We start from the raw sequence: 13,297 nt of genomic DNA on the forward strand, positions 1-13,297 counted from the left end.
TGTGTGTATGTATGTGTCTTGTCTAATATATTAGTGTCACAATTCGCCCCTCCCCCCTCCCCCAAAACAAATATTCATGTCTCCGCCACTAGGGACAAATGATCCTTCATTGAGACTAAAATCAAAGACAATGTTGATTGTTCTTGATTTTAACTCAATCAGTAATGTATGCAATAAATAAGGTACCTATTATACTAACACAAACCTCAAAATGCTTGTAACATTTTTAAGGTAGCTACTTTCACCACCAATGTTTAAGTCGGTATTATATGAGTCAATTTCTCTGTCACTCCTTAAATTGTACAAGTGACAACTTGTCGTTATTCTTTCATAGAGAAAAATACCATCCAACTCTGACCAACCTCAAAGCAATTGTAAGTCCCATTTTTATTTTGGCTTAAAGTTAGCCAACCACCTGCATAACATAATCCATTTTTCTAACAAAATTGATTATTGGATATCTTTGAGAAATAATTGCATTATATAATATGCAGCATGAAAATCTTGTAAAACAATTTTAAAACTACATCTAATATTATTATAAAAAGTTTTAAACTAACGTGATAATGAATTTGATTTGTCATTAGTGTACACATCAATAACTTAGTAATAATAGATTTTATAATTTTTTTTTTTTGTTTTGTCATTAAAATTGGCACATTAGGTTATAAAATTTTTATAGTAAAACTTGTAATATTTCTAACATCATTCAATTCTATATTAGTGATTTGTTGTAACCTTTTTAGCAGTTTGGAGCTTCTCAAGCAAGGGAGCATCCTGCAAAAAAATACAAGCAGTAATTAGAAAATGAAAACAAATTAAATAAGATAAAACGCTATGACTGGATGCCTTCAATTCAATAAATTACATACACATTCCCTCCATCAAGCAGGATGTAAACGAGAACCATATCTTAAAAAGTACAGTATTATACCGTTATAATGGTGGTGTCAGGACTGAGATCGCAATGAGGCCCAAGACTAAGAATTTTTGCGACAAGGCCGAGAAGTGGTTTGGCATAAACTTCTTGGCCATGTGGATTATGGGTTCCCAGAATATGACTCACCAGCACATTGTCATTGGACATTTTAAGGCTTCGGTCTTGGTGCATAGCACTGGGTTCCACCTTGCTGACCAGGCTGGATTGCTTCAAAGAACCCAATGGCATGGGTTGCTGCGAAGAACTAAGGTTTGGCTGCGAAGGACCCAATTGCTGGGAGGGTTGGTGCAATATTGAACCTTGTGACACATTGATGCATGGCTGGGAAGCTGTACAGAACTGGCAACGTTGGGTTTCTACGGGGAATCTGCTACTCCCTTGCTGTCCATGTTGGGCAACAACAAAGCAAATTTCGCATGTGTTACAAGCGTAGAAACTCTTGGATTAGGGTAGAGGTGGGCTTGTGTGTTTGTTGCAAATTTGGCTGGACTATATATATATATATATATATATAAAGCCATCAGAAAAGGAATAAAGCCCAGCGGCATCAACTTCCTTGCTTTCATTGTGGTTAACCTTTTTAAGTGAAAGGGTAGCTTCTGTGGTACCCTTGCCTCATCACCGGATTCCTTGCTTTCATTGTGGTTAACCTTTTAAGTGAAAGGGTAGCTTTTGTGGTACCCTTGCCTCATCACCGGATCTTGATATATTTTTTTTTTTATTCTCCATTCATAAAGACCATGGATTAGTAATATATATGCAGTAAAAAGTAAAAACATAAAATGCCCAACTCCATGTGGAAAGGTAGCTTCTGTTGTACCCTTGTCTCATCACCGGATCTTGATTTATTTTTTTTTTTTTCTTTTTTATTCTCCATTCATAAAGGCCATGAATTAGTAACATTTATGCAGTAAAAAGTAAAAGCATATAATACCCAACTCCAAAAAAGAGAGGAGAAGGTATTTGATATCATATAATATTAGATGTACATAGTAATCATATCATCATTTCACTATTAACTTTTGATAAACCATCTTAATCAAGGTTGTTAAAGTCAGGATTCTATGTAAGATCATGGGAGATCAACGGATCATAGATCGTAAGATTGGATCTTAAATTACTACTTTTTTTGGAGAAAAAAAAGAAAGAAAAAAACACATTGGTGGTGGATTTTTATGTTAAATAATCACATAAATTTAAAAAGTTCTATATCCACAACATTTTTACAACACTTTCATAACAAATTATAGGTGGTAAATTGTTATTGGTTCTAATTTAAATTCACAACTTAAATTACTTTTTTGTACACTTATAACAACTAATAATAACTTACCACTTAAGATTTGTTATGAAAGTGTTGTAAAAATGTTGTGGACATAACATTTCTTCATAAATTATGAATTCATTCGTTAAAAAAACAAATACTGCAGAAGTATGATGTCACTTCCATACCATCATTATTGCGGCATACACTAATGAAACAAATACACTTAATTTTTTGCACAATCTATCCAAAATGTTTAACAAGTAACCAAGTGTCAAAATAACTATCAAGTATCAACACAATTGGAAAATGTTTTTAAAGTTTCTAAGTTCCAAGTTCAAAATCCAAAGTAAGTTTGCAAATGGCAACTACCTAATTATAATATAAAATCCAAAAACAATGTGAAATAATGGTGGAGTGAAGATTTAATCATCCACTCTAAGATTCTTATCATAGCCACCATCATAATCATAATCATCATCATCATCATTATCTATTTCATGAGGTTTTTTATTATTTATTATTTATTATTTATTTATTTTATATTTTTACTTCACATTTTTCACATTTCTTCATTGTCTAGGGCCTATTAGGTTGTTTCTATCATTGGGTTGATTGGGCTATTGTTTTTGAAGCCAACCCCAAGCAAATTTGGATTTTTAGTAAGATCATTTAGGATTGTAGGATTATTTAGGATTGTAGGATTAGTGTAATCCTATAGATCCTACACGATCCCATTGATCCTACATGCAATCCTAAAAAATACGTGATCCTAGTTGTACAGCCCCTAACATCCAAGTCCATTTAGGCCTTGGGCCATGGATCAATAGTATGGCCCAGGGGTCCAACCTCCGTACCGCACGAGATCCCAGCCCAAGCCCACAATAACTACAAGCCTAAGTTGGGTGTTGTTCAAATACTTGAAAAGCGGACTGTGGATTCCAGCTCACATATTGCTCGGAAAGTCATCCCCGGACGATATGCAAATGTTCGGTCACATTGCCCTCTGAGTGCTCGGCAGTGCCTTAGGAAACTTCGTCGCCGAGCACACTTCCTGTAGTGGGAACCGTTTCCAAAGCCATTCACACCTAAACATCCACTTAAAATTAACGACATTGGACCTTTCATTGCACTAGTTTAAAGGTAATGATAATCCCCCCACTAACAATTGGCTATAAATAGGAGAAACTAAAGAATGTGAGGGGGAGGCAATTTTGTGGAGAGAAAAGAGAAAGAGAAAGAGAAAGAGAGTCTAAGAGGGAGAAACACAGAGAAAGAGAGAAAAGTGATCTCATTGAGTCTCTAAACCTAGAACGACCCCAAAGTAGGATACCCAAACCTATCATACAAATAAGTTGTAAGCCCAAGTAGGGGTTAGGCCCAGTAACCTTGTCCTCGGCGCGCACAATTGGCGCCCACCGTGGGGCTCTCCTATAATGCTATGGTTCTAGAGGGACTCGAGCTCGGGAAAAATGTCTGAAAGGCATTCGGGGAGTCATGAGGAAAGCGGATCCGTAGGATCTTCTCGGGGGTCTAGCTAGTGAGAGCGCAGACAAAAGGAATGAGAAGATAGGGAGCACGACCAACGAGAAGAAATGTCCAGCACGGGAGAAGGATCGTACCAAACCCAACGGACAGTCTCTGGTGCTACAGGACGTAGGCAGAGGGAGGAGAGAGATGAAGAGCTTGAACTGCTGCGCAGACTAGTCAGGGGCATGGAGCTGGAGGTAAGGGGTAGGAGTCGGAGAAGAGACAGAGATGACCGAGAACGGGAGGTCGGCAACGGGGGAAATAGATACGGGGAGGGATCTAATCAGTCCGGATCTCCGCAACGGCGAAGTCGTTCACATTCCCGGGAATCCCGTCAGTACCAAGACCGTTCACATTTGCGAGGATCTCGACGATATAGGAACCGGTCACTCTCCTGAGATTTAAGGCAACACTGAGATCGCTCACGTTCTCGGGAGAATCAAGTTAGGAATTCAGTCTCACCAGAGGAGAGGCGGCCTCGAAATGCTGCCATGGATGCTATGAGTCGCACCTTGTGAAAACCAGCTTGGTCCCCGTTTTCGAACGACATCGAGCGGGTCGAAATGCCAAACAGGTTTACCCGCCCACCGTTCAATTGCTACGACGGGAAAACTGACCCAGTAGAGCACGTCAGTCATTATATTCAGATGATATCTCTGTATACGCATAACGATGCGCTGATGTGCAAGGTGTTTCCTTCGAGTCTGGGACTAACCGCTTTGAGGTGGTTTAACGGGCTACGGAAAGGATCCATATGCAGTTTCTCCAAACTAATTCAGGAGTTCAGCGTTTGGTTTGTGACCTGCAGCCGAGTACCTCAGCCGGTAGATGCGCTTTTGTCCATGAAAATGAGGGCGTGAGAGACCCTCTGTAGTTATGCCAGCCGGTATTGGGAGCTATACAATGAGATAGGTGGAGATAATGAAAGGGTCGCAACAAGCACTTTTAGGATGGGGTTGCCCGAGGACTCCGGGCTACGGGAGTCGTTGACTAAGAAGCCTCCCGAGGGCATAAGGCAGCTTATGAGATGCATTAAGGAATATAAACGATTAGAGGATGACCAGCTGCAATGTAAAGGCAAAGCATCGATGATGAATCGTCCCCGGTAAAATGGGTTTCCATTCAGATCCCGAAGGGGCTTGACGATTCAAGAACCGACAACACAGATGGGAGAAGTGAATGTGACATTTAAGGAACTGGTACATAAGATTCTTGATCGAATCAAACACGAGCTGTATTTTCGATGGCCGAACAAGATGGGAGGGGAGCCATCCAGGAGGAATCAGAATTTGTACTGCACCTATCACCGGGACAAAGGTCACACTACTAAACAGTGTTGGGTGTTGAAGGATCACCTCGGGCAATTGGTCAAGGCTGGGCATTTAAAGGAATTTGTGCTGGACTCGGGGGGACAGAGTTGCAGGGCAAGATACTCGGTAAAGGGGGAACCCTCTCCCACCCCCTGTAGGGGTGATTGGAGTTATCCATGCCGCCCCAGTGGGGCTCCTTGCAGGAAGAAAGAAAGGAGTGTTAACTGTAGTACCAGTAGAGGGTCACTCGGGTGTACAGCCGCCGGATAATAAAATGAAGTTTACACGGGAGCCTATCACATTCGACGATGACGATTTGGAGGGAACAGTCCAACCACATGATGATGCATTAGTGGTCATGGCTCGGATAAGTGGCTTCTTAGTAAAAAGGGTAATGGTAAACCAAGGAAGCAGAGCTGACGTAATGTACCCGGATCTGTTCAGGGGACTCGGACTGAGGAAAGAGAACCTTGTGAAGCACACTTCGCCCTTGGTTGGGTTCGATGGTAAGGTAGTAATTCCTAAAGGGCAAATTTCACTTCCCATAATTATGGGGCGGAAGGAGGTGGTAGTAACATTTACAATAGTAACCTCATTTTCCCGTATACGATGATTCTGGGAAGACCGTGGATCCATTCAATGGGGCTGTCCCGTCTACCCTGCATGTAAAGATCAAGTTCCCAACTGAGCAGGGTATTGCCGTGATAAGGGGAGACCAACAAGTGGCAAGACAGTGTCTTATTGCCGTAGTTAATTGGAAGCGGGGGAATCAAGTCAATCAAGGAGAAACAACCGGATAACTAGTGAGAGATAAGGGGAATGGGTAGTTCAAACAGGAGCAGGTTGGGTGGGAAGATGCATCCTGGAAGGTCCCTTTATAGCAATTATAGGGGCCCCAAGAAGGAATGGGGGCTGGCTGCGCCGATGAGCTAATGAAGGTAAAGATATTACTGGATACTAATAAATATTTTCAAGTTGGAGCAAGTATGAAAGATGAGGATAGAGTGCAAGTGTTGTTGTTTCTGATTCAAAACATAGATGTCTTTGCTTGGAGCCCGTATAAAGTTCCTGGGTTTATCGTCCACAAGCTTAATGTAGACCCCTCATATCCCTCGAAGAAGCAGAACCCGAGAAGATCAGCCAAAGACCATATTGAGGTGGTAAGGCAGGAGGTTAAAAGGCTGAAAGAGGCCGGAGCGATAAAGGAGATCTTTTTCCCGGAGTGGCTGGCAAATACCGCGGTTGTTAGGAAGAAGAACAGAAAATGGAGGGTCTGTGTGGATTTCAAGGACTTAAACTGAGCATGCCCGAAGGACTCGTTTCCTATGCCAAAAATTGATCAATTGGTGGACGCCACTTACGGGCACCCGAGGATGAGTTTCCTGGATGCCTTTCAAGGATACCATCAGATCGCCCTAGCCATCGAAGACTAGGAGAAAACGACATTCATATCCCCCAACGCTAATTATCATTACACCGTGATGCCCTTTGGGCTAAAGAATGCTGGGGCAACATATCAGCGGATGATGACGAGGATGTTTCAGGATAAAATTGGGCATATGGCTGAAGTGTATATTGACGATATGGTGGTGAAGAGCAAGCAAGAGGCTCGGCATGTAGAGGATCTTCAGGGGGTGTTTGAGATATTAAGGAAACATAGGTTGCGCCTTAACGCAGAAAAATGTGCCTTTGGAGTGGGGGCTGGCAAATTTTTGGGATACTTGATCACCAGCCGCGGGATAGAAGTTAATCCCGACCAGATCGAAGCCGTGAAGCGTCTTAGGTCGCCGAGCAATCCGAAAGAAGTACAGGTGTTGACTGGGATGTTAGTCGCTCTTAACCGATTCATCTCAAAATTTTCGGATCGTTGCAGTCCTTTTTATCAGCTTTTAAAGAAATGGAAGGGATTCCGGTGGGATGATGAATGTGAAAAGGCTTTCCAGGATCTCAAGGAATACTTAATGCAGGCACCGATGCTAATAGCACCAGAGCCCGGAGAGGAACTGTTTATGTACCTCTCGGTATCCGACGATGTTGTAAGTGCCGTACTTTTAAGAGACCAGGGAGTACAACAACCCGTGTATTATATTAGCAAGACCCTAGTCAACACAGAGACCAGATATTTGCCTTTAGAGAAATTGGTGTTGGCCTTAGTACATGCCACCAGGAAGTTGCCTCAGTATTTTCAGGCTTATATCGTGTATGTATTGACTGAATACCCCCTACAGTCATTATTGAAAAGATCTGACTTCACGGGGCGAATAGCTAAGTGGGGGACACAACTCGGGGCATTCAATGTAAGGTATAAGATGAGAAGTTCAGTAAAAGGGCAGGTATTAGCTGATTTTGTGGCGGAATTCTCTCCTAAGAACCAAGGGGAAATGGTCTGTCAATTAGAGCATCGCCCGTGGAAGGTGCATGTGGACGGTGCTTCCAGCGCCAAAGGGGCCGATGCCGGGATCGTCATAATTACCCCGGAAGGTATTCTGTTGGAGCATTCGTTCAAGTTGGGGTTTAATGCCTCCAACAACGAGGCAGAGTACGAAACTTTGCTTGCCGGATTGAGGTCAGTCTCAAGGTTGGAAGCACGGGACGTGGAAATTTATTCGGATTCACGACTGATAGTCAATTAGGTGTAGGGAAGTTTTGAGGCTCGAGATCCCAGGATGAAAGCATACTTAGAGTTGGCAAAGCAGGCCATGAGTAACTTTTGTACGGTGAAGGTGATCCAAGTGTCCAGTGCGCAGAACAGACATGCCGACTCCCTCGCCACGCTGGCATCATCAATAGCCGAGGAAATTCCCCGATTAATCAAAGTGGAGCTTGTCCCCGAGCCTAGCATTAAGGTGGCGGGAGATACGGGGGCTGCAAGGGTCGAAGTCACAGCAATTGCGACACTTGGACCATGCTGGATGAATCCTATCATTGACTTCTTAGCCAAGGATCAAACCCCGGACGATGAGAAGGAAGCCAACAAGATCCACAGGATAGCTACCCGGTATTGGTTGTCGAAAGATCGAAAGCTCTATCGCAGGTCATTCGAGGGACCGTATCTTTTATGCTTACACCCAGAGAAAGTAGGTCTACTCTTGGCTGAGCTGCATGAAGGGGTGTGCGGCAACCATGTAGGAGGACGATCATTGGTGCACCGAGCAATGACTCAGGGATTCTAGTGGCCCCAAATGCAGAAGGACGCCACGGAATACATTCGTAAGTGTGAGCAATGTCAAAAGCATGCCCCTTGATTCACCAGCTAGCGGGCCATTTGAACCCGATCAGTAGCCCTTAGCCCTTCGCATAATGGGGGCTGGATATCCTCGGCCCATTTCCCTGAGCAATGAGCAATTGAAGATTCGTTTTGGTAGCTGTAGATTACTTCACTAAATGGGCGGAGGCGGAAGCTCTGGCTAATATCCGAGACGTGGATGTGAAGAAATTTGTATGGAAGAATATAATCACCAGATTTAGGGTGCCGGACTCACTTATATTGGATAATGGACTGTAATTCGACAGCCGAGCTTTCCGTGAATTTTGTAGCAACCTCGACATCAAGAACATATATTCCTCTCCAGTGTATCCCCAAGGTAATGGCTAGGCTGAGGCCGTGAACAAGGTAATTATGAATGGCCTGAAGAGAAGGCTGGAAGGTGCAAAGGGTAACTGGGTCGAGGAACTACCCAATGTTTTGTGGGCATACCGGATAACTCCTCGAAGGTCTACGGGGGAGACCCCATTCTCTCTCACGTACGGGGCGGAGGCCGTGATACCAGCCGAGGTCAATTTGTGTAGCGCGCGAGTTTCAGAATTCAACATGTCCCAGAATGATAGTCTGCTGATAGAGTGTCTTGATTTACTTGAAGAACATCGGGATACAGCAACTATACGACTGGCTAAGTATCAACAAAAGCTTGCCCGACGTTATATCCAAGATATAAGGGTGAGGGAATTCAGTGCCGGAAACCTGGTACTAAGAAAAGCAGTAGGAAGCATGCAAGATACAAACATCGGGAAGCTAGCCCAGACTTGGGAAGGACCGTACAGAATTACAGCCATTGCAGGCGCATGAGCGTATTATCTAGAAGACATGGATGAGATACCGCTGCCCCGGCCTTGGAATGTTTATAATCTCAAGAAATTTTATCAATGACCATGCATACACGGAAAAATGTACCTTGTACTAACTAATATGATAACGATGTAACTTGTTCGTGCAGTCCCAATCAACTCTATCTGTTTAGCACATCCAGTTGTTAAATGTGGAGGAAGGTGAGGAGATTCAAGCAGTCAGTTATATTCTAAGGACAGAAGCCTGCTTCTCGGTTTGATCCCTATCACCGAGTAGGTGGAAACCTTATTAAAAAATTCTAAGGACAGAAGCCTGCTTCTCGGTTCGATCCCTATCACTGAGCAGGTGGAAACCTTATTCAAAAATTCTAAGGACAGAAGTCTGCTTCTCGGTTCGATCCCTATCACCGAGTAGGTGGAAACCTTATTCAAAAATTCTAAGGACAGAGGTCTGCTTCTTGGTTTGATCCCTATCACCGAGCAGGTGGAAAACCTTATTCAAAAAACATTCTAAGGACAGGAGTATTACAAAGAAAATATTATTTAAAAGAAAATATTCTTGGGCGGAAACATGCCCTGTTCATTAGTAAAACATGCATGCACGGAGAATCTGAGGTATTACAAAGAGAATAGAATATAGATGCACAATCATAAATGCAATTAAGGCAACTGGTCGGCAAATAGACCTTAGTCAAAATCAGATATGAAAAATCAATTACTTCATCACCAAAACCCGGTGACATTAAGTTTAACCTAGAAATTAAATAACTGTTTAGTAAAAAACCAGAAATTAGCTGTTTAGTCACCACAACCCGGCAACGTAGGCAAACCAACTCAAAATAAAAATTACTAAGTAAAAGCGAATAAGGAATAATGTAAAATAGGTTCGGCAATTATGAGGTAAGATCCACGGGCTACGTCTCGGATGCCATCTCAGTAAACTGATGTCCAGATGTAGAAGGTTGGGGGTGAACATTTTCACCGGAAGGGCCGGTAGTGGGGGTGTTGCTGGTGGCTTCTGTCCCGATTAGTTCCACATGAGCGTCAATCTGCTCCACTAGCTCCCTCAGACTGTTTGTCTCCTCCTCATCAATAGGTCCCGCATTGTTCTGCGCGGCTGGGGAAGGGTCCGGAAAGGAAATCCGGCTAGGGTCCCTAAGAAGGGAGTCCTCGGGCACTCCTAAGGCCTGTAGGGCAGCCATCCAGCCCTCCTGAAATGACAGCTGCCGAGCTTGCATTACGACCGATTCCACGCCCTTCTCCGCATCAGCAAACCCTTCGTCATACCACTTACTTTCACAAGCTTCCAGGGCCACTCGTAAATCGGCTACTTCCTCGGATAAGGTAACATTCAAACTCGTTGCTTTGGCCAGCTTCAAATCCGTTTCATTTTGCTTTGCCACCAGCTCCGCCGACCTTTTCTCAGCCAACGCCCGGGATTTCTCCGCAGCAGTAGCTCTCGTCTCGGTGGCCTCAGCACTTTTTGTTTTCTCCTTAGCCGTTTTGACAGCCTCCTCCCTACCAACACATACGACAATAACGAGAATGTGTCTCCTTTCTCCCATGTCCGTACGCTGGCATTAGCCAGGAAAGGCGTGCCATCCAACTCGAAGGTAGGTTACCATAACTGCGTTGGTCAGGAGGATGAAGCCATGTTTGTCCCGACCTGGGCCGGGGGCTCCCGAATAGTAACACCCCTGGAAAGTTAGGGGGGAGTTTGAATTGGAGCGTCTCCCGGGCTGGTGGAGGTTAGGTCAGCAACCCGTTGTCTTTTACGAGTTCGTCCGGAAGGAGGAGGAGGTGGAGGATGGGTAGGAGGAGTCAAGCCATGTCCCTAGGGTGGCTGTTGTCGAACGGTCTAACTTGAACTGGGGATAAAACGGCTAACTGTTCAAGTTTTGCGGGTCACCATCTCTTCAGGGACAGAGTGCGTCCTGGAGGAGTCACTAGATTCTACGGCTTCTTGTTCGGTTTCTTGAACAGGAGCCTTAGGTTCTGCAGGTACAACTTCACGTTGGACGGCCTCGTGAGCACGTTCCCGGGGATATCGAGATGCTACTTCGGCTGATTCGTCCCTTATAGGCACGAGTTCATCCGAACAGGTGTATCGCGGGCCGATGTCTCGGGCTTCACCTATAGTAAAATTTGGAGGCAGGAAGTTCGTATGCCGAACATCTATATAGGAGAGGAGAGGGCTGTTTACAATAAGGGCTTGGTCGAAGGCTTGCCAAGTGAAATACATGGGGTCCACGCCAAGTATGAGATTGGATGCCTGGAGCTACCTGTCTCGATGCACAAAAATCTCAAACCTGAGTACAATGTTCAGGTCCCGAACGTGAACTGTTCTGATATCTTGGGTAAACACCGAACCGTCTGCAGCAAAAGATAGCGAATCAAAGTTAGGGTAAATAAAATAGCTACAAACAGAAGGGATAGAATAAATTAAAGATTAGAACGAACCAACTTCACGCCGAGATAAAGGGGGAGGGATACCACCGGCAAACCAATTGCCACGCACCCGGACGTATTCCCCGGCAGAGTTTCTATTAGAGTCCGATAGGCACAAAATTAGCTATGCCCTCATATCTCTAACCTTTAAGTAGTAATTGGATTTCTTCTTTCCACATAAGTTGTACATGTGGTTTATGTCATGATGATCTAATTGCAAACCAAATGTTTGGTTTAACCTACTCACATAACTCACTACCTGATAAAAATTGGGGGGAAGTTGGTCGGGACTCAATCCATAATATCTAAAGGCGTTAAGCAAAAGTGGGTTTATAGGAAACCTAACCCCGCCCTCTAGAATAGACATCAACGGGAAAAAGTCAGTGCCTTCCCCTCTGTGGAGAGCGATTTCGCTTTCATGGCAATACATCACCTCCACATCATCGGGAACACTATAGTTTTGCCTAAAAGCGGCTAAGGGCGCCCCGGCATTCAAAAGATAAGAAAAACCCATCTTAAAGCCTAAGAATCAGAAAGAACTTTGGGAAAAGAAATTAAAGCAGAGAAAAGGGGAAGAAAACTTACTTTTGGCTCTAAGGGAGAGGAGGATCCTGTGTTTGTGGACAAGTACGCAGGTGAATGCTCGGCAGAGAAAAATTTCAGAGGACAAAGAATGAAAAATGAGAAAATGAATTGTGATGAACTATTTATAGGAACCAGAGAAAATGGGCATCAGTTAATTAGCAATAATGGAGCAAAAAGAGAGACCTTAGAAATACCTAAAGCCACCAACACGCGCGCCTCGGTTTGTGAACCGACAGGTAATTATGACGGCTGAACCAGAAGGTTAGATGTAACGTGCCTTTTGAGAAACGCATTAATGAATCTCTGTAACCGCCCAAAACACGCCCATTGAGTTTCTCGGGCAAATACTACCTCTCTGGCTCCTTGATTCATCCCTGGAAGTCGAGAACGAATCGGGGGGGGGGGGGGGGCTAATGTATGGCCCCTAACATCCAAGTCCATTTGGGCCTTGGGCCATGGATTAATAGTATGGCCCAGGGGTCCAACCTCCGTACCGCACAGAATCCTGGCCCGAGCCCACAATAACTACGAGCCTAAGTTGGGTGTTGTTCAAATACTTGAAAAGCGGACCGTGGATTCCAACTCACATATTGCTCAGAAAGTCATCCCCGGACGATATGCAAATGTTCGGTCACATCGCCCTTTGAGTGCTCGGCAGTGCCTTAGAAAACTTCGCCGCCGAGCACACTTGCTGCAATGGGAACCGTTTCCAAAGCCATTCACACCTAAACATCCACTTAAAATTAACGACATTGGACCTCTCATTGCACTAGTTTAAAGGTAATGATAATCCCTCTACTAACAATTGGCTATAAATAGGAGAAACTAAAGAATGTGAGGGGGAGGCAATTTTGTGGAGAGAAAAGAGAAAAAGAAAGAGAGTCTAAGAGGGAGAAACACAGAGAAAGAGCGAAAAGTGATCTCATTGAGTCTCTAAACCTAGAACGATCCCAAAGTAGGATACCCAAACCCACCATACAAATAAGTTGTGAGCCCAAGTAGGGGTTAGGCCCAGTAACCCTGTCCTCGGCGCGCACACTAGTCATTTTAATCTAGTAGGATTGTACGATTTGACTTTGATTCTGAGAACCACGGTTATGAACTTAGGATAGTTTACTTTGCGTAAAAGTTTATTATCTATGTACAGCACCGAGG

The 13,297-nt window shown here is 44.0% G+C and overlaps 1 protein-coding gene across 5 annotated transcripts in view; it reads right to left on the reverse strand.

Moving 5' to 3' along the window:
• Positions 1–13,297, reverse strand: part of LOC126714736 (protein SIEVE ELEMENT OCCLUSION B-like) — an 87,955-nt gene that overhangs the window by 17,795 nt on the left and 56,863 nt on the right. For 2 of the 5 annotated variants that reach the window (XM_050415018.1, XM_050415017.1), the window contains exons 1-2: positions 935–1,404; positions 739–777 (exon numbers count right to left, since the gene is read on the reverse strand). The exons of the other annotated variants lie outside the window; for them this stretch is intronic. In XM_050415018.1, the coding sequence (XP_050270975.1) occupies positions 739–777; positions 935–1,168 (273 nt within the window). In that variant the 5' untranslated portion in view covers positions 1,169–1,404. Of the gene's footprint in view, positions 1–738; positions 778–934; positions 1,405–13,297 lie in introns of those variants that run through there. 5 annotated transcript variants of the gene reach the window in all.

The sequence above is a fragment of the Quercus robur genome, chromosome 2, assembly GCF_932294415.1.
Source record: "Quercus robur chromosome 2, dhQueRobu3.1, whole genome shotgun sequence".
NCBI classification, from domain to species: domain Eukaryota; kingdom Viridiplantae; phylum Streptophyta; class Magnoliopsida; order Fagales; family Fagaceae; genus Quercus; species Quercus robur.